This window comes from Nannobrachium achirus, assembly GCF_963921795.1.
Source record: "Nannobrachium achirus genome assembly, chromosome: 19".
Taxonomy (NCBI): Eukaryota; Metazoa; Chordata; class Actinopteri; order Myctophiformes; family Myctophidae; genus Nannobrachium; species Nannobrachium achirus.
The window spans coordinates 34,103,152-34,124,963 of NC_137826.1; the positions used below are offsets into that span (position 1 = coordinate 34,103,152).

A 21,812-nucleotide genomic window follows, 5' to 3' on the forward strand; every position below is an offset into this window, starting at 1 on the left:
CATCACCCACCCCAGAGCCACATCTTTAGTAGGTGAGTAAAACGACACAAAAAACAAGCAAACAAAACATACAGTAATCAGTACAGTAATGGAAATGTTTTAAACTTGATGTTCGGGCCACCACGCAGACTACACATCCAGATATGTAGTACCATTGATAAGAGCACTGTCATGCAAGGCGTATTTGCCAATCAAATCAAGATGTCACATTTGTGACAGTTTTCGTGGCCAATCAGATTTGATGGTATGTTTTGTGACATTTGTTGGCCAAACAAATCTGTGTGTTAGGTTTTGTTACAGCTCCTACGCTTGGCTTTGTCTGTATGTATGTACTGTATGTACCGGTATGTCTGACCGTCCCACACAGCTTCGCGTGACGCTTAATGAAATTAGCTCATAAAAGGCACCGCTCTCTTCACACTGGCTGTGAATATTTCATGACACCCATGTTGTGCGTGTGTATGTGCGAGCGAGTGAGTGAGTGAGTGAGTGAGTGTGTGTGTGTGTGTGTGTGTGTGTGTGTGTGTGTGTGTGTGTGTGTGTGTGTGTGCGCGTGTGCGTGTGCGTGTGTGCGTGCGCACGTGACATTTCGATTCTCATACTATGAATGGCATTACTCTACCAACAAAATTAAAAACTAGCGGTTCACTGGATAAAGTTGTGTAATATCCCTTATTTCCCTTTCCTAGAAACAATCAAAAATGATGGAGCTTGCACAAAAACAAATTCCACACGTGTGAAACCTGTGATGTGACAATAAAGATGATTCCTATTCTCATTGTGATGTTGTTCTTTTAGGGGGGAGAGAATCACCAGTTATGCACAGGGAAAGGGTACAGAGAAGGGACAGAGACCGCCACCACGTCTCTGGGACTCCAGGGACCACCCGCCTTATGAGGGCCAGCCTTGGCAGCACCACTCCTCCTCACACTCATTCCAGAACCGGGCTGGCAGCCACAGCGGGTATCTATCAGGACCAAGAGAACCCTACAAGAAATGGGACGGCTATGTGAGCAATTCTACGGTAAGACTCAGTAGTAGTGGACATACAATCCCATTCATGTCCATAGGATGCCATTCTTCTCTTCCTGATGATTTGAAGTCTACTACTACTTAAACCAGGGGTCGACTTCAACAGGGCTTCCGGGACCCCCAGGGGGCCCTCAGAGTTACTACAGGGGAGCCACCAAATCTTTGTGTGATAGGAATATTTTTACATTAACCACTTCAACCCTAACTTCAGCCCTAACGTTCCTATTCTGAGGGGAACATTAGGGCGTTGTGAGCTTGTAGATCGTCTATTTTCGGCAAAGACTTTTGGTGTAGAGGGAGAAAAGAGAAGACCAAGTACAGAGTGAAAGGTCAAACTTTCTAAGTACTGAAGGTTCAAGTGTTAAAATGTCTTAAAATACACACTAACATGAATCCAACACAACACTACACAATGACAGTGCTATCAAACAAGTCTACAGTATGAAGCTATCAATATGAAGTCTATGAAAAAGTTTAATCTGTGACACAGAATGTTATACAATTTAAAATATGTAGTGGGAGTATCTCTCTCAGCTAAGGGTTCCTTGGCCTGGAAAAAACATTGAAGACCCCTGACTTGAAACCATTTTTTGACACAAACCTCCCTGTGTGTGTTTTTCTGATTCAGTATGGGGGTTCTCAACAACACCACGTCCACAGCGATCTGCTTCACCCACCGGAGAGATGGGCCCCCTCAGACTACCGCAGGGCTCTCCCAGACAGACTAACAGCCCACAGGCCGGGGCCTTGGAAACGCCTGGCCCCCCACCAGCAACGAGACCAACACCACCAGCACAGCCCACATCGACCCATTTACCGCGAAGAATGTCCTGCCAAGAGGAGCAGGACCTCTGGGCCTGGGCCTGAACAGGTGACATTGGCTAGTGTACAATACAAGTTGATTTTGTTTTGGTTGTGGCTCCTGAACTGACAGTATCACACACACAATGCATTGCACTTATGAGAGGAATACTGTAGATTCAGGGGTCATTGTCATGCTGGCTTGTGGTGGACATTTTTGTCAAAATATTTTTTTTACATACCGAATGAGTGGACAATAATATTACCAGAAACACATAAAGAGATATGACCATAACAGGTCTGTAACTCTGAGAGTGTACAATACGAATGGATTCTCGTGTAGACTCCATCCAGGGCCTTTTTCTTGCCGTGCTGTGAGCATCCATGTCTCTGCCCATACTGACTCCACCTGAGGCGGCCGCCTCCTGCCTCCCATTTCAGATTTCCACACTGCTCCTCATCCCATGCAGGGCATTCCAGGCAGGTTCCCTCTGGACTTGAAAGTATCGGCTTAATGTGCAAAGTTGCATTGTGTGCAGTGACTGCATCTGTTGTTCCCCTGAGGCATAGTCTGTATAAAATGGGACAGGGTAAGTGGTGGAAGTTAAGTTCTTCTCACCAGCTGGTTTCTCAGATTGGGTGTTTTCTTTTTCGTTTTTTCGTTTTATTTTTAGTACATATTGTAAAAGGGGCAGACTCAGTGATAGTGTTTTCAATTGACCGACATTTAGAACTGATCTAACCGATCTAACCGATCTGCGATCTACTCTATGGTATGGTTAAGACATTCAACCTGTGATACATTTTCAAAATGGCTACAGTACTGTATTTGCCTGAGCAACCCCTTCATGTTAACTCATATAGTGCCAATCCCGAGAAGACTCGTGAAAATATATTACCGAGTACAATGGCGGAAGGTCCGGAGCCGAAATCCGTCGCTGATTTCTCATCATCACGGCTCCACGAGCACAAAATAGTCATCCCATAACATTGAGGTGGACGGGGGATCTCATCTTTAATGTCCATTATCTCAAAACTACACTTTAGAAGCGAAGATGGAGGCAGATGCTCGCTTATAAAGCACATGGAGAAAAGCTCCGAGCCGATTCGCCATGACACCACGTAAACAACGATCGGTTCCGGCGCAGGACGCGATGACGTCAGACCGGAAGTGTTTACGCTGTGGACTTCTGGCCTTCAAAATAAGATAACAGGAGTGAATGCAGCCTGAAGGTGGCATCGTGGACTTTATAATCCGTTAATTTCAGGGGCACTAAATGAGTTTTAATACTGTCTCTGTCTCGTTTAATTGGTCAGCATCCTCAATGTGTAAAGACAGTCAGCAATCTAAATCAGAGATTAAAAGGTGGAAAACAATGTTTTAAAGGCTATAATATAAGTTCAATAACAAAGTCTGTCTTTCTATGTTATATGAGATACATAAAGTGGTTCCTGTGTAAATATGAGATACATAAAGTGGTTCCTGTGTAAATAAGCCGTAGTAGAGGGCAGACAAGGCAGTGCCGCATCGTATGGTCCGCTTCTCCACATTCACAGATGGTTGGGCCGGTTTTGTAGCCCCATCTGGCCGTGGTAGCTTTTGATCACCCCATTCCTGTTCTCAGGCGGGTGAGTGTCTTCCACTGGACCCATGGTGCTTCTGATCCAGAAGGGAGGTCTTCAGAAGGGGGGATTCCCATGTCAGTAGGAGGGGGGTCTTCCTCATACTTTTTTGTCCATAGTTGGAGTCTGGCTTCTTCCCGAGATGTTATTAGGGGCTGAGGAAGCGTTGGGCCAGTGGTTCACGTCCATGAAGGAGGTGGCGTTCATCACTGGTTGCTTTTGTGATCTCTACTCGGCTGGCAACTTCCCGTCTCACATCTGCAGGGGCAATGCCCAGCGAGGAGATGCAGGTTGTTTATGTTGGTAGGCATAAACCATTCTCACAATGGAATGTAACAATAACAAAGATAATGTATAAAACCTGTCTAATGAAACTAATGTGGGAAATGTGTCCAATGTAAGATGTTGATCGATCAATCCCATGTAGAATATTATGGAATAATGTGTTCTTTTTTCAGTTTTATTATTTTATTATTGCCTACAAAAATATCATCTGTGCAGCACTGCATTTGTAGTTTGTACAAAATGTTTTATGGAAGTTTTAATTATACAATAGCGCCATCTGATGGTAAAGACCAACCCAGTCTCTAATGTGATTTTAATACTCCCCCCACCCCCCAGTCAACTCATTCCAGATCAAAGCACTCGCCTTCATCTGGCCATGTGCAATCACTATCTCATTACCACTGCTCCAAACAAGCTGGCTGGAGGCCACTAAATGATCATCCAGATACTTTCCATCACTCTGACAGCAGGCCGTCACCAACACCACAACAACAGGTTACCTCACTGTATATCATTCGATATAGTTGCATCACTGATAGAAACAACACTGGATAGCGAGTGGCAGTGAACCAGGGGTCATCAATATGTCCGTACACAGATAAATGTGTCCTTGGCAAAGACTTGTCTTGTCCGTGGCAAATAGATCTCCAGGTTTTCTTCAGAATATGTATGACACTGATTTACCACGACACTATGGCATATTAGGAGTTCAACTGGTACTAGTGGTTCTCAAACCTTTTAATTGCGAGGAACACCACAACTCTGAGAGTGTACAAATGGACCTGTAAGGTTAATTTGGGTCCATCTGTACACTCTCAGAGTTACAGACCTGTAAGGGTCATTCAGGGCTATCTCTCTATCTATGTGTTTCTGGTAAATATTATTGTCCACTCGTTTTGGTATGTCCTTGGCAAAAATATAATTTTGACCAAGACGTCCACCACAAGACAGCGTGGCGATGACCCCTACAGTGAACCCCCGACAAGATTGCTCACTTATTGATTGAAATGTCGTTGTCACTCACAACTATTGATCTTGACGACTGCAGGAATCCTCTAAGCCGCACGTCGGAGGACAAGGTTTCTACAGCAGCAAACCGTCGGGCCAGGACCATCCATCTTCCCCCTCCCGGCCTCATCATCACCGCCCTTCAACCCAGAGTGGTGGCAGCAGACCGCTGCACCACGCTAGCAGGGGGAAAGTGGACAGGAGAACCGCCGCCTCCTCACCAGCAGACCACACCCGTGTGCCTTACAGCCACCAGAACCATCACCAACAACGGCACACCAACGCCCACCACAGAGCACTACAGCACAGCCCTCTGCTGCAACAGGCGGAGGGCACAGACACCCGCGGCTACGACTACATGCAAAGCACAGTAAGGAACAGATGCTCTATACTTGGTGCATCAGTGGATACAGTGTGTAGGGTTCATTAAAATCACTCTCAACGAGCTTTGACCAAGTACTGTATACAAGTAGTGTACCAGTAATTATTAAGTCAGTTCCATTAGTGGATTGTAACAGTGGACTTTGGCTTTAATTAGCTTTAATTAATATTTGTGTATTATAATAATTTGCGGAAAAAATGAAATGCTTAAACATGATCTTGTAGACTTTGGTCTTGGTATTGCTTTGTGTGATTGAAGGATAACTTTTAATCGTTATAATTGTCCACACTCTGCAGGATAATCAGCGCATGTCTGTTAGGGGCAAGTCAAGGAATCCAGCCTCGTCTGAGACTGCTGCTCCAGTTCATCCCTATACAGACCCCCATTACAGCCCCAGAGAAGGGGGGTCTTCTGCCAACAGCCCCCGTCCCCCATCCAGTCCCTCTACATCTATGACCAGCGGAAGGAAAGAACCACCAGGGAGTCCTACCCATACGTCTGTGTCTATCCTTCCATCTAGCTCTCGTCTGGCATATTCACCTAGTCCAGACTCCTGGGCCATAATGTCAGGGGTCAAAATGATCAAAGCCTCTGAACCCCTTGGTGTTGAACGGCCCCTTCACCACAGGTCAAGGGTCAACAAAGAGAGGGATTTTGAAGAACACAAAAAATCTGAGAGCAAGCGCAAAGCCAAACAGGGTAGAAGACATAAAAGGGATAAAATGCACAAGATGGAAAGAATAGGTGACGAAAGAAAAGGTGGGAAAAGAAAAGAAGAGAAAGTGAGGGATGGCATGAAGAATATCTTGCGTAGACGGGGAGGAGATGAAAAATACAAGCGGGACAGAAGAAAGAAAAAGGAGAAGAGGAGGGAAGAAAAAGCACGCTTGAGTGGGATCGCTAAAACCAGAGCAAAGACAGAGCGGAGAACGGTGACTTCCCCATCTCCATGTTCTTCTGCAGGAGAACACCAAATGGACCACAGTGAGATTCATTCTCCACATCTGACTCCAAAGAGGCAAAGCTACTCCCCACAGACAGCACCCACCCGACGCAAATACATAAATACTGAGACTGCTGACAGAGCAGAGAAGGCATATCAAAGGCATCGTCTAGAGACAGATACCCCTGAGACGGTCCTATCCTCTGGAGAGCCCCCTCGTCCCAGCTGCTCTTCACCAGACCTGTACAATCCTAAAATATTAGAAAGGGTCTCCAAGTCACCCTCTGACAAAGGGCCACGTCTGCCAGTGCATTCTCCACACACTAAGACAAACATCAATCCTACTAGCACCATGTCCCCCATCCACCCTCCGCCATCAGAAGACAGACCTCAAGCAAAGCCCAAACTCGCACACCCTTCATTTTTGCGTAAAGACTCTGTGTGTCTTCGCTCAGAGGAGCCTATCCGGGATAAAGCCGAGAGGCAAAGAGGAGCCCTCATGGCCCCAGATCTGCAGCCTGCGGTCGTGATGGCGAATCTGATGGATCTGGGAGACAATATGGCAGCCAGTCCCCCGGTTCTCAGCTGGCAGGGCTCTCCGGTATCATCTCTGGGTGAAGATGATGAAGAGGACGAGCTAGATAAGGGGGTGATGAGAAGACCCGTCCTCCAGCCCAGTCCCACCCATGGGTTTTCCCCGTCTCATGGGGACGACGATACAAAAGAGGAGGAGACCAAGGAAATCAAAACGTCAGATGTCAAGATACTACCCATTCTACCCCCTGACCCTCATGAAGGCCATAATGACACAGTGACACTCAGCGATCTGCCGCTCAGCCCTAAACAAGCGAATGAGGAAGACAAGGACGAAGAAGACGAAGAGGACAGCGGCACGGATGAATCTGGTTTGGATCTCCTGCGTCGGCTTCACCATCAGCAGACAGGATTGGATGACGTCTTTGAGAGCCTGGCAACGTTTCTGGGCGGCCAGAAATTCACCTGCCGTGGTGGTCCGTTTGGGCGCCCCCCTGCTGGAGGCGCGGGTGTAGTGAAATATTCCTCTTCTCTGGCACTGGGGCCAGAGATCCACAGCCAGGAGAACCAGGGTTCCTCAGAGGAGCACAAGAGAGATCACAAAAAGTCCTACACAGCCACCGACCAGTCACCCACTCTGACACACTCCCCAGCGAGACCCCACACTCCCTCAGATCACAGTCAACAGCAACCTGGAGTAGAATATTTGAAGCATAAAAACAAAGAGATTGAGGCTGATGAGAATGAGAAGAGAGAGACTAGAGATGTGGATATCTTGGAGGACTCCGTTCGGAGAACAAAGTCAGAGTCTCGGTTGGACGACGAATTGCGTGCCGAATTACGTCTCACCACCACACACACAGCGCCCACCAAACAAGAAAAGGGAACCAGCGAAGCGAGGGTGCACGACAGCACAGATGAAAAGAGAAAACAAACAGAAAATGGGAAAAGGAAAGCAGAGGTCAAGGCCAAGAGCTGGAGAGCAGACCACAGTGAAAAGAACAGAACCGACGAAATAAAAACGCTGGCTGAAAAGAGCGAACAAAACTCAACACCTAAGCCATCACCATTGTCGTTGTCCTCTGGTTGCTCGTCCAAACCGCCTGCTCAGGATAATCATAAGCAGGACATCAAGAGATGTAAGGGGCAAGAGGACGAGGAGGAGGAGGCCATGGAGTTAGAGACTACGATGACTTCACCAGCTACAAACACTGACACCTCGACCTCAAGATCAACTCTGAACACTGCAACCAGCACAACCAGCTCATTGAGCTGCTCAAGCAAACCTCCTGCTTCAGTCCCACCAGTCGACCCACTCAGGCAGAAGGCCCTGTCCATGGGGTTGTACAAAGAGCTCAAGATCGTTCTGACTAAAGTTAAAGTGGACAGAGACATGTTTATCGAAAGAAGAATCCCACTTTCCAAGATCAACATTGACCACACAGCCAGTGAACTGATCACAGCTTGCAAGTGAGTAGTGGTGACCAAAGACCACCTTAGTGTCTCTTTAGACATCATAACAGAATTGAACTTTATCCACCCTAATAAATCTTTCATCCTCTCACTGTCTTCTCTCATCTAGGGGGGCAAAGGTGGAGGGAAAGTTCAAGGAGTCCTATGTGCTCCCTGCCTTCTCTGTCAAGCCTTGCTTCAACATTGAGACCCCCATCCCTCGAGAAAAGCTCAACCCACCCACCCCAAGCATTTATGTGAGTCCACACAGACACGTTCAAGTCATTGATGCACCCATTTTCAACCTGATTGTCATATAATGGGTCTTGTCTAATGTTCAATATAAGATGGCATCACCAACAGCTTTATTTTATTATTATATTTATTTATGCAAGAACAATTTATTCTACTGAAGCATGCTACATTTCCAGGAAAAGAACCCCATCGACTATTAACCCATTAGATGCAAGCGTGTTGCAAGTGATTACTATTAATATTAATTTGACCAATGTTTGAACTGCACATTAAGTTATGCATGTAGAACCAGAGTGTGTGATATTTGAACTGGGGACCCCCACCCTGACAAGCACTTGGAATTGTAGGAGTGGTGGCATTATATTTAGTTTGACTCTGTTCCTCACGTAAATATTGTGAACGTAGCTTGATCTACTGTCATCTGGGGTACTGAGGGGTCCCGACCCACAGGTTGAGAACCTCTGTACTACTACTGCATAATACTGTATGATCCTATAGTCAAAGTCAACACATGTTCTGTTTCTCAAGCTGGAGAGCAAGAGAGACGCCTTCTCTCCAGTCCTGCTGCAGTTCTGCACAGACCCCAAGAACGCTGTCACTGTCATCAGAGGACTTGCTGGCTCGCTTCGTCTTAGTAAGTTTAAATACCTTGGTATACTGATGATGGATTTCACTGTCACTCCATCGTCAGAAATGCATCTCCAAATGACAGAAAATCAGTCTGCCTCTTAACTTTGTTCAGTAATAAGCGAAAGATTGTTAATTGTGTGTGTGTGTGTGTGTGTGTGTGTGTGTGTGTGTGTGTGTGTGTGTGTGTGTGTGTGTGTGTGTGTGTGTGTGTGTGTGTGTGTGTGTGTGTGTGTGTGTGTGTGTGTGTGTGTGTGTGTGTGTGTGTGTGTGTGTGTGTGCGCTGCTAGTGAAAGTATAGGTATAATAATACTTGTAAGACGCCTCAGGGCGACATGCGACCTCACCCTTTTATCTGGCCAGTGATGTATATCGGACCAGTTACCCATGTATGATAGTCAACAATGTTATGTCAAAACATGCCCATATGGGCATTACCAAATATGGGCATTGCCAGATATGTCCTTAATATTGATGACATTGGGACAGGGATCTCCTTATATGGGCATAAAACGTATGTTAATTAGTAAAGCCAAGCAGGGCCTTGGCAAGTTAGGGCCTGGGTTTGATGCCTGGGGATCTCCATATATGGGCATAAGGGGGTACCCTAACAGGGCATCATCTGGGAATGCCCATACTGTATATGGACATTTTATTTATTTTATCCTTTATTAATATATATCCATATACATAATATGGACTTAACATTAATGTTTTCAGGGAAGGTAAGGTGTAAATCAGAGTAAAGCAGGCTCTTGGGCCAGTTAGGGCCTGGGATTGATGACATCAGAAATCTCCATATATGGGCATAAAAGGGATTTTGTTTCTGGGAATGCCCAGGAGTGTGACATGAGGCGTGACGCACGCACGGACGGACAGACAGACGGACATGATTTGCATGACGGTTGCAATTATACTACACATTAGCCAGTACATTACCAACTCAGTTGTCCATTTTCCATCACACTTGACACAAAAATCACTCATGGCTCTGGCATTTGAATCATTTCCCACCTTTAAATCTGTCTTCATTTCTAATAATACCTACATGTTTGCCATTTTCCCCCACATTTTCTCTCTACCTCTCTCCTGAGTCCCGCCACCCTTCTCTGCAGCTGACCACTGTGACACTGCGGAGCTCCTTGAAAACGAGATGGTTCATCTCAAGGGGTTATTCCTAATAAAGAAATTTCAATACACTGTGAGATTTATGACCTTTGTATACACAAATACACATTTCTTTTTTTTTAATACTTTATTGTGTCAAAACATGCACATCATAAACTTTCTTCAAAAATTTTAACATGTTGTGTCCTTTTTTTCCCCCAAGGACATTTTGACACATTTTTATGTATTTTTTTTTCCACCACCACGTAGAAAAATACACATTTCTATATTATTATGTAAGTATAATGAAGTGAATGTATTGTGATTTGCAACTTTCTTATGATGAATTCATTGGTACAGTAAGTTAGGCCTCAGACCTTTTACATAACTTCTAATATATGACATGTTTATTGTGTACAATAGCTTTTATTTCAGTCCAGTTCCATTATAATTCAGCTGAGTTTATGAAGTAAAAAATAACCCAGTTCGAGATGAATTATCATTATAAAAGGAGTTCAGTTCATTCAACAGCAATACCCTACTTCGGGGTTTCCTGGTTAAAACAATTGTCGAAACAAGAACAGTTCAGGTCAGTTGTAGGTTGCATATTATACTCCTTTTCAACAAGTCAGTATAGGTCTCTGAGGTCCCCAAAACGATGTCTTTGAAGTTGTTTGCTGGAAATGCCACCAGAATGGGGGCATCCGGTTGGCGCGCGGGTGAAATTCCTGCCCACCACTGTGGAGAGACTACCTTCGGCTTGGCCGAGCACACCGGTGACCACAACTGGCTGTGTTCACAGGTTGGAAACCAGCAGGGAAGGACGATATCTGAAAACAAACATAAATGTCTTGACTTTCTTTTTTTTTGCATTGTTAAATAAAGTGTATAAAAAGGGAATAGGTTTTGACCAGGTCCTGTTTGATCAGTATTTATTACTAACACCATTATCATCTGTCATTTCACCTCATCCTTCAGACCTAGGCCTGTTCTCTACTAAGTCTCTGGTGGAGGCCAACGCAGAACATGCAGTGGAAGTGAGGACTCAGGTGCAGCAGCCTGCTGATGAAAACTGGGACCTTGGTGGCAAAACACAGACCTGGCCGTGTGAGAGCAGCCGGTCACACACTACCATCGCCAAATATGCCCAGTACCAGGCCTCCAGCTTCCAGGAGAGCCTGGAGGTATGCATTTCATTTGCTAACTCACCAGCGACACTATTCCGGGAGCAAACATTTGGCAAAATAGCTAGATTTAAAGGCTCACAATGGCAATTTTTGATGACGATATTTAGTGTAGCCAATGGGAATACATTCAACTAATTATGAGGCCCATTGGAATATGGTCAACTAAGTATAGGATTTAAGTGGTTAAAGGCAATAGTGAAGGTAAGAGTATAATATATAATACAGTAAGTTAATGTTAAGGATACTAAGACATTTGAACCTTTTGGTTCTACGCCCAGTGTTTGTTCATTTGGTGAGGTTAAGATTTTGGGGAAGGATCACCATGCCGTGCTCTGAGATCACTTTGGGTTTCTACAGAGTGCTCAGTGGCTTAATAGCATATTCTTTGCACCAATGCTGTCCGATGGCTAAATAACCAAGTATTAACAGAACACATGTGATTGTTCTTGAAGGCCTAATTTCTACTACAGTTTTTACTTTGCTGCCACTCTCAGCTAAGCTCACATTAATATGTTTATAGGAGGAGAAAGAGAGTGAGAATGAAGAGGATGGAGAAGCGGTCACATCCTCAGATCCATCAGACAGTCCTACCACGACCACCACTAAAGCCAGTCCAACCCCAGCCAACAGTAAAGGCAGTAACCCCTCCACCACCAGTAAAGGCAACCCAACTCCTCCCTCAGACCTTCCGGACCAAGCCGCCAGGTTGGTTCCTATAGTTGTTATTAGGGCTGGGTGATACTTTTGCCTATGAATGATAATGAATGATTATTATTAAGAAAAGAAAAATACTGAAAATAGCCTATCTAGCTCACAATGTGTCATAAAACGATGCGTTGTGAGCTTGTAGAACGGCTTTTTTAACACTGCACCATTGTGCAATGAATTATAACGCAGGGTTATGTGGTTAGTCAGAATAATATTGATTTAGTTGATTATAAAAAATCTATTTGAACATTTTCGTGACAATGCGTTGATATAAGAAAAATTATATACTGTAGGTATATATTTAGAATAAAACATACTCCTTGATTATTCGGTCATAAGTCGATTATTGGTTCAGTTTCAATACATTTTCAGCACTACCCAGCCCTAGTTGTTCACATCATTGATGTAATTAACTCAAACAAACTCTATTGTCTTTTCTCAAGCCTGGAACAGAAACTAGGGGGCAAGATCATAAAATTCGGGACAAACATCGACCTCTCTGATGCTAAAAGGTGAGATCATAGTGAAGCATGGGACTGAACCACTGCCGGTCATTTCAAGTTTCATGTGTGCTTGTGTGTGGGTGCATTCATGTGCGTGTGTGTGCCTGTGTGTGTAATATATGTGAGTGTGCATGTGTCCATGCATGTGCACGAGTGAGCGTTTGTGCTTACGTGTGTGTGTGTGTGTGTGTGTGTGTGTGTGTGTGTGTGTGTGTGTGCCATTATACTCATTGGTTTCTACAAACCCGTTTTGAAGGCTCTATCTAGTTCAGTGAAAAATGGCTGTGAGTGTGCTTTTTGTGTGAAGGGGAGTGAGGGGTTCAGTAGAATGCAACCACAAGCCCCGGAAGCATGCCCTGCTTTATAACCATAATTTACACATATCACACTGTGTGAAAGAGGATGTGATACCCTCTAGATTCACTACGTAAAGTTTCCATTCACTTTGATGGGATTGAATGTTTTTTTTTTTCTGCAGCCGCAGGAGGCCAATTAGCACCACCTGCTGGGTCATTAATGAGAACTGCAGCATTTTCATTACTTATGCCAGCAAGAGCCGTTGGCCGCCGCGTCCACGTCCATGGACGCGGCCGTGGACGCGTCCATGGACGCGGACGCGAAAAAAACGTCCGTGGACGCGAGGCCGCGTCCACGGACGCAAACGGCCGGCCGTCCCGGCCGTGGACGCGGCCGTGGACGAGGCCGTGGACGCAGACGGCCGGGGACGCGGCCGTGGACGAGGCCGCGGACGTGGACGCAAACGGCCGGCCGTGGACGAGTCCATGGACGAGGCCGCGAAAAAAAGGCAGCGAAAAAAAAAAAAAAAAGTGTCTATTGTATGTATTTTTTGATGGAGAATTCAAATATGACCTTCTTTTTTGCATAGGACAACTCTAACCTGCATCAATTGGTATTTTATAATTGCCAATTGTACCCTATCCATCTGAAAAACAAATTGGATGTCTATTGTATGTATTTTTTGATGGAGAATTCAAATATTACCTTCTTTTTGGGATAGGACAACTCTAACCTGCATCAATTGGTATTTTATAATTGCCAATTGTACCCTATCCATCTCAAAAACAAGTTGGATGTCTATTGTATGTATTTTTTGATGGGGAATTCAAATGTTACCTTCTTTTTTAGATAGGACAACTCTAACCTGCATCAATTGGTGCATCAACCTACTATCTATCTATCTATCTATCTATCTATCTATCTATCTATCCATCTATCCATCTATCCATCTATCTATCTATCCATCTATTTATTTATACTTCACCTTTAGTCCAGAAGAGAGTTCAGCATCAGGAACTTGCACACATGTAACTGTGTCATGACTGTGTCATGGAGCTAAAACAGGGCTATGTTAAATACTCAAAATGACTCTGATGGACCAATCAGGGTGGTGGTGGGGGGAGGGATCAACAATAGACAGAAACTGGATAATGCTTTGTTAACTGTCCCACCTAAGTCCCTGCTAGTCTGAACAAACATCACCTTCCCTCTCATAACACTACTACTACTACTACATTTATATAAAGCTGCTCTTGCATTTGAATTCAAGTCTGACACAAGTTAAGGTTAACTTAGGTAGTATTTCATTTTGCTGGCTTTTAGGGTCTGTGTGTGAGTGTGTAGGCTCACAAATTATTATAATTGTCATTAAGTGACTCTATCTATCTATCTATCTATCTATCTATCTATCTATCTATCTATCTATCTATCTATCCATCTATCCATCTATCTATCTATCCATCTATCCATCTATTTATTTATACTTACTGTTTACATTTTCTATAAATATTTATTTCTATATAAAACTCAGTTGTGTGGAGTTATTGTGTGCCTTTTCTTGTAGCTAAAGAGTCCATTTGTTCACTAGACATTAAGTCAAGGTTACTATTTTGAGTTGAAGCTAAGTGTTTTATTGCTTTGTGGTTTAACATGATTTAAAAGGCAAATTCATTGTTATGGTTACTTTAGAAGACTGCTTTTGCATTCATGAGTTAAAAAGAGAGCCAAGCTAATTCAAAGAGTTAAGTTAAAGGAACACAAAACATGACCTAACTCGCTGCCATTGGACAGACAGTTACAACATAGGCCTACTCTTATCTTTCACAGAACAGACAATTATCATTTGTTTTATCTATTTGAGACTATGTAGCTGCTCTATGGGAAATAGAGCATTATATCAGCCTATTCAATTGATAATGACCAATGGGTGCCAGTTTCTAAGTAGTTAACCATATTAACATAACAACATATGTGGCCTAGACATGGATATTGCCCAATCAACTCGTAATCTACAGAAATGTCCACCACATCACACAGTATAAAACTTAGTAGGCTCAGTGGATTCACCTATGTTAAATCATGTCAGGTTAGTTTGGTTCAAGGTTCAAGTATAATAATTTATGAGACAAAAATGTAAACAGCACAAATGTACAATCACATCTCAGCTAGAATGATAACATAAAGTCCTGACTACTCCTTGTTATTGTGGTCCTAAATACTACAATGATTAGTTTGGATGCATTGCTTCTATCATGTCCAATTAAAAATAAATACATTACATACATACAGAAATCTGCCTTCTCCTGTATTGTATTAGTGACATTCATTATAAATAGTAAAATAACAGGACAGAGCAAAAAAGGCCTCTGTTGTGTCTTTATCTGATCACATGCAATCAGACACTCACACTGCACAGCAATATATAAACTTTATTACAGGCTCAAGGCCCACAGGGTAAGAAGACAATACATTACAAAGATAATAATTTAAAAAAACAACAACAGAGAGTACATTCACAAAGCCCCACCGGAGCTAAAGAGGCACTCATGCCAGTGTCCTCTAACGGTAGACGTGTACCTGACAGAGCTTTCCCCACACTGGTTACAGATATAAGGTTTCTCTCCGGTGTGAATTTGTTGGTGTATTTTGATATGTTCCAGTCTAGGAAAGCTCTTTCCACACTGGTCACAGCAATAAGGTTTCTTTCCAGTGTGATTTTTCTGGTGTGCTTTGAGATGATGCATATCACTGAACCTTTTCTCACACTGGACACAGCAGTATATGGCTTCTCACCAGTGTGGATTTTCAGGTGTCTTTTCAGAGCCGTCTTCAGAGTGAACCTTTTCCCACATTGGTGACAGCAGTAAGGTCTCTCTCAAGTGTGAATCTTCTTGTGTTGTACGAGGCTAGATTTTACAGTGAAACGTTTGCCACAGTGTTCACAGCAGTAAGGCTTTTCTTCGGTGTGAAATCTCTGGTGTACTTTCAGAGCAGCCATTAAACTGAACTTTTCCCCACATTGGACACAGCTGTATGGTTTCTCTCCTGTGTGAATTCGTTCATGTATTTTGAGATAAGACAATCGAGTAAAGCTTTTCCCACACTGGTCACAGCAATAGGGCTTCTCTCTAGTGTGAATTCTCTGGTGTTCTTTTAAAATCCCCTTTTGAACAAATCTTTTCCCACACTGGTCACAACAATAAGGTTTCTCTCCAGTATGTGAACGCTTATGATCTTTTAATTGTCCAGACCGAGCAAAATACTTCCCACATTGTTCACAGCTGAATGGCTTCACTCCGGTATGAATTCTCTGGTCTACTTTGAGATAATAAATTGAGCTGAAGGCTTTTTCCACATTGGTCACAACAGCACTGTCTTGGTTTAACTGAGGACAGCACAGGACAGGGAGAGAAAACACACACCTGATAAGAGCCAGATTCACACATTGATCAGCATTTAAGTAACATCATCATTATTATTGTTGAGTCTGAAAAGAACAATACAATGTGATAGATCTTTACACATCTGACCCATAACATTATTAGCAATTCACATGGTTACAATAATAGGTGAGTCTTCTAGCTTTTTAAAAATGTAATATTTCATTAATTCTTTCTCTTACTAAGTGTAACATCCCACTTCTTAATTGTATATTATTTGGAAAGGGTTAGCAAAATGTTTGCCATAAATTCAATGCTGAGTTGCATTTGTTTTCCTACATTTTCCCCTTCAATGTATTATTACAATGTATTTACTATTTCTTACTTAGGTCTACTTAACTTTGTATTTTTACATTATTATATTGATCAACATTAACACATAGTGTGTGTTAGGTTAGGTTAGTTGCAGAGTGTCCACAACTGTCTAGAATACACTGTACATAATAGACTCCAGACTTCAAGTGAAGATGAAATCTCTAGACGGCACCAGCGGCAATTCTGATGAACGGGTGGAACCCAAAGACCATCAAGATCTCTGTAAGTCACAGACTGAGTAAGTCTCCAGATAAACTCACACACATCAAAGTGTTTAAACATTACTTTTATCATTCATGACATAATATCATGTTACTGTTACCTACATGCCTTTATATGGGGAGAACCAAGCAACTTTGACCCAGTTATGATTTTGCTTTTAATAGAAAGGAATCCCTTACATTGTTGTATGTTAAATTACTTTCTGATCTGTTTGTGTTCATTATAACAGCCACAGGAAAGATACATTGTTTCAGATTGTTCCAGAGACTGATGACAGACCCTGGATGTAGCTCTGTCAGGTACACGTCTACCATTAGTGGACACTGGCATGAGTGGCATGAGTGCCTCTTTAGCTCCGGTGGGGCTTTGTGAATGTACTCTCTGTTGTTGTTTTTTTAAATTATTATCTTTGTAATGTATTGTCTTCTTACCCTGTGGGCCTTGAGCCTGTAATAAAGTTTATATATTGCTGTGCAGTGTGAGTGTCTGATTGCATGTGATCAGATAAAGACACAACAGAGGCCTTTTTTGCTCTGTCCTGTTATTTTACTATTTATAATGAATGTCACTAATACAATACAGGAGAAGGCAGATTTCTGTATGTATGTAATGTATTTATTTTTAATTGGACATGATAGAAGCAATGCATCCAAACTAATCATTGTAGTATTTAGGACCACAATAACAAGGAGTAGTCAGGACTTTATGTTATCATTCTAGCCGAGATGTGATTGTACATTTGTGCTGTTTACATTTTTGTCTCATAAATTATTATACTTGAACCTTGAACCAAACTAACCTGACATGATTTAACATAGGTGAATCCACTGAGCCTACTAAGTTTTATACTGTGTGATGTGGTGGACATTTCTGTAGATTACGAGTTGATTGGGCAATATCCATGTCTAGGCCACATATATTGTTATGTTAATATGGTTAACTACTTAGAAACTGGCACCCATTGGTCATTATCAATTGAATAGGCTGATATAATGCTCTATTTCCCATAGAGCAGCTACATAGTCTCAAATAGATAAAACAAATGATAATTGTCTGTTCTGTGAAAGATAAGAGTAGGCCTATGTTGTAACTGTCTGTCCAATGGCAGCGAGTTAGGTCATGTTTTGTGTTCCTTTAACTTAACTCTTTAAATTAGCTTGGCTCTCTTTTTAACTCATGAATGCAAAAGCAGTCTTCTAAAGTAACCATAACAATGAATTTGCCTTTTAAATCATGTTAAACCACAAAGCAATAAAACACTTAGCTTCAACTCAAAATAGTAACCTTGACTTAATGTCTAGTGAACAAATGGACTCTTTAGCTACAAGAAAAGGCACACAATAACTCCACACAACTGAGTTTTATATAGAAATAAATATTTATAGAAAATGTAAACAGTAAGTATAAATAAATAGATGGATAGATGGATAGATGGATAGATAGATAGATAGATAGATAGATAGATAGATAGATAGAGTCACTTAATGACAATTATAATAATTTGTGAGCCTACACACTCACACACAGACCCTAAAAGCCAGCAAAATGAAATACTACCTAAGTTAACCTTAACTTGTGTCAGACTTGAATTCAAATGCAAGAGCAGCTTTATATAAATGTAGTAGTAGTAGTGTTATGAGAGGGAAGGTGATGTTTGTTCAGACTAGCAGGGACTTAGGTGGGACAGTTAACAAAGCATTATCCAGTTTCTGTCTATTGTTGATCCCTCCCCCCACCACCACCCTGATTGGTCCATCAGAGTCATTTTGAGTATTTAACATAGCCCTGTTTTAGCTCCATGACACAGTCATGACACAGTTCCATGTGTGCAAGTTCCTGATGCTGAACTCTCTTCTGGACTAAAGGTGAAATATAAATAAATAGATGGATAGATAGATGGATAGATGGATAGATGGATAGATAGATAGATAGATAGATAGATAGATAGATAGATAGTAGGTTGATGCACCAATTGATGCAGGTTAGAGTTGTCCTATCTAGAAAAGAAGGTAACATTTGAATTCCCCATCAAAAAATACATACAATAGACATCCAATTTGTTTTTGAGATGGATAGGGTACAATTGGCAATTATAAAATACCAATTGATGCAGGTTAGAGTTGTCCTATTCCAAAAAGAAGGTAATATTTGAATTCTCCATCAAAAAATACATACAATAGACATCCAATTTGTTTTTGAGATGGATAGGGTACAATTGGCAATTATAAAATACCAATTGATGCAGGTTAGAGTTGTCCTATTCCAAAAAGAAGGTAATATTTGAATTCTCCATCAAAAAATACATACAATAGACATCCAATTTGTTTTTCAGATGGATAGGGTACAATTGGCAATTATAAAATACCAATTGATGCAGGTTAGAGTTGTCCTATGCAAAAAAGAAGGTCATATTTGAATTCTCCATCAAAAAATACATACAATAGACACCTTTTTTTTCTTTTTTCGCTGCCTTTTTTTCGCGGCCTCGTCCATGGACTCGTCCACGGCCGGCCGTTTGCGTCCACGTCCGCGGCCTCGTCCACGGCCGCGTCCCCGGCCGTCTGCGTCCACGGCCGCGTCCACGGCCGGGACGGCCGGCCGTTTGCGTCCGTGGACGCGGCCTCGCGTCCACGGACGTTTTTTTCGCGTCCGCGTCCATGGACGCGTCCACGGCCGCGTCCATGGACGTGGACGCGGCGGCCAGCGGCTGTCTCTCATGCATTGGCTTCATTCTGAACAACTAAACCTGTGTGTGTGCGTGCGTGCGTGCGTGCGTGCGTGCGTGCGTGCGTGTGTGCGTGGCTGCGTGCGTGTGTGTGTGCGTGTGTGTGTGTGTGTTCATCAGGTGGAAGCCCCAGCTACAAGAGCTGTTGAAGCTGCCAGCCTTCATGCGTGTGGCGTCCAGCAACAACATGCTCAGTCATGTTGGCACCACCATCCTGGGCATGAACACTGTCCAGCTCTACATGAAGGTCCCAGGAAGCCGCACACCAGGTCAGCTTCTGTCCATCATCATCACACTGCAAGATGTGGAGAGTGCATTTAAGTCTGGAACCTTTACGGATCAATTCTTACACTCTCAGAGTTGATTTAACACCCAGGAATTCACAGTGATGGGTCACTGGGCTCACGTTATTATTATTATTATTTTTTAAAAGCAAGTGTAACTGAAGACATTGCTTTCTATATTTATTTGTTAAAGTAGACTGGGTGCATTTCCCTTTCAGGTCATCAAGAGAATAACAATTTCTGCTCGGTCAACATTAACATCGGCCCAGGTGACTGTGAATGGTTTGCGGTCCATGAGCACTACTGGGAAGCCATCAACAGCTTCTGTGAGAAGTGAGTGAGCAATCCACCAGTGTTCATAATAAGTGCAACAACACTGCTTTCACTCCAGACTTCATAAACTATCTGCATGCCACCTACAATTAATTGTTTTCCATCAGGCACGGAGTGGACTACCTAACGGGGTCCTGGTGGCCGGTTCTGGAGGACCTGTACAGCTCCAATATTCCAGTGTACCGTTTCATCCAGAGACCAGGCGACCTGGTGTGGATTAATGCAGGGACGGTGCACTGGGTCCAGGCAGTGGGCTGGTGCAACAACATCGCTTGGAACGTTGGGCCACTCAATTGTAAGTTACTAAATAGGCCAAGCACACAGTGCCGTGCTTTCTATGCACAAATTACAAGCAAAACCCTATTGCCCATTGCCCAATAATTTGACGACCAGCGGTGGTCATCAAAGACAAAGAGTCTCCTTTGTTCCCTATATGGAGACACTAATAGTCTCCTCAAATTATTGGCTTAGGAATGCGACAAAAACATGTCTCTATGGGGTGAGTAATCGATAGAAAAAGTTTTTGGGGGTGAACTATATCCCTTTAACATTGCTGTCTATGGGAGGAGGCCTTACTACTGTGTGTCATCCTTGTCCTGGCAGCCTACCAGTATCAGCTAGCTCTGGAGCGCTTTGAGTGGAACGAGGTCAAGAAGGTCAAGTCAATCGTTCCCATGATCCACGTCTCCTGGAATGTGGCGCGCACCATCAAGATCACCGACCAAGACACCTACAAGTTGATAAAGTAATTCAAATTAAACGTTTTTTGTTAAAATTCAATTTTTTGCCACGGACATACACAATTAGTTGACAACACATAAAGAGCTAGCTCTAAATGACCATAACCGGTCTGAAAGTGTACAAATGGAACCAAATGGAGTGGACCATCCTAGTGGACTCCTCCTAATGTAGCCATAGTGTCGTAGTAAATCAGTGTCATACATATTATGAGGAAAACCTGGAGACTGACTTTCAGTAATTGGGCCTTATGATCCAAATATTATAATGTGTATTGTTTATATGTGTATAAAAATGTAATCTAGAATTTGCCACAGACAAGGCCAAGTCCTGCAACAGACATTTGTTCGTGTACGGACACATTGATGACCTGTGGTGTGTATGTGTGCATGGGTGAGTGAACTTGTGTGCGCTGTGTCTCCTTCACAACCTGTGCTTCCCCCCTCCTCTCTCAGGCACTGTCTCCTGCAGTCCATCAAACACATCCAGATCCTCAGAGACCAGCTGGTGGCTGCAGGGAAGAAGATCTCCTATCAGAGCAGGGTGAAGGATGAGCCAGCCTACTACTGCAATGAATGTGATGTAAGTCCCACCTGATGCCGTTAGAAAACTAAAGAGCCACTGCACATACAATGTAAGGAGGTCTCCCAAATTATATTGTATTCATTGTACTGCAGAAGAATTATTGAATGTACTATATTGTTATTATGGTTGCTTATATCTAACCTTTATATTTTACCATCACTTAAGTTATAGCATAGTACTACATACTGTATATACCAGCTCAGTGGCCTTGTGGTTAGAGTGTCCGGCCCTAAGCCTGGGAGGTCGGGGGTTCAATCCCCGGCCGGGTCATACGAAAGACTCTGAAAAATTGGACCCAGTTCCTCCCTGCTTGGCACTCAGCGTCAAGGGTTGGACCGGGGGTAAGTCCCTGCGACTGACATGATAGCGTCATGTCCAGGGAGTGTACTTGTACATCAAGCTGCCTCACACTACAGAAACAGGAGA

At 43.1% G+C, this 21,812-nt stretch overlaps 1 protein-coding gene across 1 annotated transcript in view; it reads left to right on the forward strand.

Moving 5' to 3' along the window:
• The window catches only part of kdm6bb (lysine (K)-specific demethylase 6B, b), a 34,361-nt gene that overhangs the window by 7,156 nt on the left and 5,393 nt on the right, over positions 1-21,812 (forward strand). Inside the window, exons 4-18 of the mRNA XM_080749417.1 lie at positions 1-32; positions 799-1,024; positions 1,661-1,903; positions 4,790-5,119; positions 5,428-8,078; positions 8,191-8,317; positions 8,844-8,949; positions 11,028-11,233; positions 11,757-11,941; positions 12,388-12,456; positions 19,567-19,715; positions 19,949-20,063; positions 20,171-20,358; positions 20,667-20,808; positions 21,257-21,383. The exon at positions 1-32 is cut by the window's left edge and continues 25 nt beyond it. Coding sequence (XP_080605543.1) covers positions 1-32; positions 799-1,024; positions 1,661-1,903; positions 4,790-5,119; positions 5,428-8,078; positions 8,191-8,317; positions 8,844-8,949; positions 11,028-11,233; positions 11,757-11,941; positions 12,388-12,456; positions 19,567-19,715; positions 19,949-20,063; positions 20,171-20,358; positions 20,667-20,808; positions 21,257-21,383 — 4,896 coding nt within the window. The remainder of the gene's footprint in view (positions 33-798; positions 1,025-1,660; positions 1,904-4,789; positions 5,120-5,427; positions 8,079-8,190; positions 8,318-8,843; positions 8,950-11,027; positions 11,234-11,756; positions 11,942-12,387; positions 12,457-19,566; positions 19,716-19,948; positions 20,064-20,170; positions 20,359-20,666; positions 20,809-21,256; positions 21,384-21,812) is intronic.